At 51.9% G+C, this 4,126-nt stretch overlaps 1 protein-coding gene across 1 annotated transcript in view; it reads right to left on the bottom strand.

Annotated features, from left to right (window-relative positions):
• Window positions 1-3,825, bottom strand: part of DUS3L (dihydrouridine synthase 3-like (S. cerevisiae)) — a 5,736-nt gene extending 1,911 nt beyond the window's left edge. Inside the window, 10 exon segments of the mRNA XM_009879053.1 lie at window positions 5-159; window positions 461-536; window positions 933-1,029; window positions 1,386-1,496; window positions 1,586-1,651; window positions 2,032-2,148; window positions 2,245-2,397; window positions 2,496-2,537; window positions 3,166-3,251; window positions 3,357-3,825. Of these exon segments, the coding sequence (XP_009877355.1) occupies window positions 5-159; window positions 461-536; window positions 933-1,029; window positions 1,386-1,496; window positions 1,586-1,651; window positions 2,032-2,148; window positions 2,245-2,397; window positions 2,496-2,537; window positions 3,166-3,251; window positions 3,357-3,825 (1,372 nt within the window).
• Window positions 3,826-4,126: the final 301 nt, after the last annotated feature.

Genomic DNA, 4,126 nt, shown 5'->3' on the forward strand with positions numbered 1-4,126 from the left:
ATTTTCCTGGTCTTCTCCACTCCCTGAGTATCCGACCCCCAGTGCTCAAGGCCATAGTTGGTGAAGTCTTTGAGGATATCGAATCTCTCGCTGGAGGAGATATCCCAGTGCCTTTGCTCCTTAATTTCAGTGAAAAGCCATGGTTTGATGAGTGCCCCTCTGTAGCAAAAACAAATGCGTGTTGTTATTGCTGTGACTGATGCTCCTGCAGACGCCAACTTAATTTAAGAAACATTCTAGCACTTATTTTCCAGCCAATGCTGCTTTAAATTATTATTTTTTTAAAACTTCCACAGGCAGATGCTGGAAGTTCCCATGGACACAAACTGATTTTACCGATTTTCAGTGAGCCGTTCCACCAAGACTCATGTTTTGAAGTTTTTTAGATTTTTTTTATTATTATTTTTTTTTGTCTTGCACCACTAGATCTCAGAAGCAAAGAGGAAACACAGGCACTTGCCTTGCAATCATAATTCCCGAAACGCCTGTCTGCATGGCTCGATTAGCATCTTCATAAGACAAAATGTCACCGTTTCCTGTCCAGAAGGAAGGAAGAAGCCGGAGGTCAAAGTGATACACGAGGGCAAGTCAAAATGAGTTAATCCAGGCCTGGGATAAAATTCAAAATAGACAGAAGGTCCAAGAGCCAGATCATCCAAAGAGGCTCCAGAGCGAAGATTTAGAGACTCCCAGTGATGTTTTTGATTCACATTCCCCTGACAAGGAAAAGGAGAACTTTCTCCTCTCTTTTTCTCCCCTCCCACCTCCCCTCTGAATGTTTAGCTGGGACTCTCTATGCCGCAGTGCCCAAGAAAGAAAGTACCTGCTAAAAACCAAGCATTGCGGTTTGATGTTTGTTTTTTTTTCACAGCTATTTCAAATCAAACACGCGGCGCTTTCAGTCCCCAAGATGAAACAACAGGAACACCTACCAAAGAGAGGCATGGGGCTCGCTATTTTAGCACATTCTGCAATGTAGTCCCAGTCGGCGCCCCTCGTGTACCGCTGCTCCCTGGATCGACCGTGAAGCTGCAGAAGAAAATCACAGGTGAGACCTCACCAAATGGCCTGGAGGAGGCAGGGCAGACCGGGAGGGTTGGAAGAAGGTGCAAAGGCAATGAGACCAGGCTGGGGTAGAGATCTCCCTTTGTAATGGGTACAAAGACTCAGAAGCACCTAAGAAAATGCTCTCTGCATCTGAATTTTTCTCTGTCATTATCAGAATGACCTAAAAGGGAGTATGCAGCTGGTCAAAGGTACTTGATAGAGCTGCTCAGCCATGGGGCTGGGTAAGGTCACCCTCACATCATTCTTCAGGCTGACCTGCAGGCAGAGTTCCCCAGACATCAGCCAACAACCCCACGCCACAGCAAGTATCCCTGTACCGTGACCATGGATGCTCCCCATTCCCGGATCTTGGGGATTATTTTATGAGCCACGTTAATTTTTTCTTGCACTCCCGTCCGAATCTTCACAGTCAGCGGGACGTCCAGCACCTGCAGAAATAGGAGTGTGTGAGGCCAGGCTGAAGCAGGAGTTGGCTCCATCAGCTCATCTCCCACTGCTGGCAGCTCCTCTGACTCACCGAGTTCATCCCTCGGACGATCTGTTCAAACTTGTTGGATCGAGTCATCAGAGCGCAGCCTCCTCCCTGCGAGACAGAAAGCACCACGGTCAGGACTTTCTGCTCCCTTGCACAGTGAAGACCCTCCCTGGAGCTGCTCAGCAGCAGTCCCTCTGCTCTGGGGATGCAGGTAAGACTTGGAGCACCTCAAGACTTGGAGAAAGGGGACTCTTCAACAACAACAACAAAAAATCCACAGCCTTTTTCTCTCCCAGCTTCTGGCTGCCACCAGGCAGAGAGAGCTAACCGTTCCCTGTTCTTTGAACAGCTTATTCACCCTCTCGCTGCCCATAAATGAACGGGGAGCTCTGGACGAGACTGGCAGAAGCAGATCAGGTAGTGGGGGATGAGGCAGAGGACAAGCATCTACGGAAGGAAGCAAAACATGCTGCAGAATGCCTTCTTACCTTCTTGTAGATCAGGTCAATGGGACACCCAACATTGATGTCTACAAAGTCCACTTCGATTGTCTGGTTCAGGAGCTCTGCACATTTGGTCATCGTGTCTGGAAACGCTCCTTCCAGCTACCAAACGGGGACAGGTTGCATGAGTTCAAGCAGCAGCTTTTCTCCTCTGAAGCGAGGTATCATTTCTTTGCTTATCAACATGGTAGCGCTCACCTGCACCCCAAAAATATCTTCGGTATGATGCCGTTTGAGGAGGGCCCACTCGGAGGACTGGCCCTGCAGCAGGTTTGTGCACACAGCCATCTCCCCGCAGGTGACGTCTGCCCCGAAGCGCTTGCATATCCTTCGGAAAGGGAGGTTACCGCACTGAAAGGGACAGCAGAGAGATGGTTTGTCAGGAGATTCGCTCTGTTCCAAATGTGGCAACGGCAAATTTTGACAAAAAGACAGAATTCTCCACCTACTGTGGTCAGTGGAGCCAAGTAGAGCTTGCCTTGGATTTCCAACTGGAAAACAAGAAGGATGAAGGAGCATGTCAGCAGAGCTGAACCAACAATTTTATCACTTGTCTTGGCTAAAACTCAGTGGGAAACCCAAGAAATCACTGGTTTTGTTTGAGAAGCTCAACTACCCCAAGAGAATGTATCATTCAGATAACAGAACCAGATACTTGAACATGTTTTCACTGCTCAGCTTGGAGAAAACTCAAAGCAGTTAGAGACATAGAGGGATGCAAGCCTGGCTGACAGATGCCAGAACAGAGGTGACAGGGAGGAGTGGAAGAAGGCAACGCTCTCACCCTGGGAGAGCACGGTGTGGTACGCACAAACCACCCGGCCCCGGCCTTGGCTCTCCTTGCAGATCATTTCCATCCTCACTGGCAGTTCAGCCCCTTCCCTCCTTCATGTGCAAGGGGCTGCAGCTTCTCTTGGTTCTCACCTCTCCAAGGACACCATCGCAGCCCCTAGAGCTCGCCTTCCTGCATCCTCCCCCTCACGACAGCAATGGGTCTCCAGGCAGCTCTGGCCTCTGCCAGCCTCTCACCCAGCTAAGAGGTCCCCTCTGCCTTTCCAAGCACCATCTCAACGACTTGAGAGGTAGGAGAGTGACAGCGGCCCTTCACCAAACTCTCACCTTCTTCTTCTCACATGACCGCAGCTTTATCACGTCTTCGTCTGTCACTGGGCCCGCTCTTTTGATGGAGGAAGCCTCCTCACCATCTGTGGGGCCAGGACTCTGCGAGGAGTCTGGTTTGGGATCTTCTGCCTGCTCTGCTAGCACAAGACATTCAGGACCATCTCCTAGGCCCTCCTTGGGTGTCATGCAGTCAGACACCTCTTGCTCCTCTGTAGAGGGCCCCGTGGCTTTCCCTCCCTTCCCACCATCACCGTGGGGCTTGGCCAGACCACGGAGGTACTCGTCAGCCTTCTTGAAGCTAAACTTCCTCTTGCGCAGCTGGTGCTGGAGGTCCTTGGAGAGGTTGTTCCTCACCGGTGACTTCCCTTCCCACTGCTTGGCCAAGTCCGTGTTGACAACGTTCTGGTAGCCATCCCCGAGGTGGGCCTGGGCAAAGCGGCACGTGACGCCGTAAACGCACTTGCCGAAGGTTTTGAAGAGCACACAGGTGCTCCCCAGGTCAGCTGGCTTCGCGGCCATGTACTCGCCGACGTCGTGAAGGAAGCGGCATCGCGGGCCGAAGTAGCACTTCTCTGCACAGCCCTTAAAATGAGAAAGAGAAGGTTAAACCCTCTGCCCTCCAGGTGCCTGCCCGGGCAGGCCTGTCTCTTCCAGCATGGGCGAGGTGAGCCTGGGTCTGCTCCGGCCCGGAGGGGCCACTGCTGCTCTGAGCACCTGTCACTCCCTAGGTGATGGTGGGCACCCCATGAAACATGCCTGGGGAACTGACACCAGGATGTGCTGCGTAAGTGTTACCGAAAATATCCTTAAGGCACCAGAAAGGCAGTGATGTGCCTACTGGAGGGGTAAGCGGACATTTCACTTGTCCTGCCCAGCTCATCCAGCTTCCCCCCTCCCAGCTGGCCAAAAGAGGTGGTTTTGCCAGCACAGCCCCCTGCTAGGAAAGCAGGGAAGGGCC

The sequence above is a fragment of the Apaloderma vittatum genome, unplaced genomic scaffold, assembly GCF_000703405.1.
Source record: "Apaloderma vittatum isolate BGI_N311 unplaced genomic scaffold, ASM70340v1 scaffold34330, whole genome shotgun sequence".
Lineage (NCBI taxonomy): Eukaryota > Metazoa > Chordata > Aves > Trogoniformes > Trogonidae > Apaloderma > Apaloderma vittatum.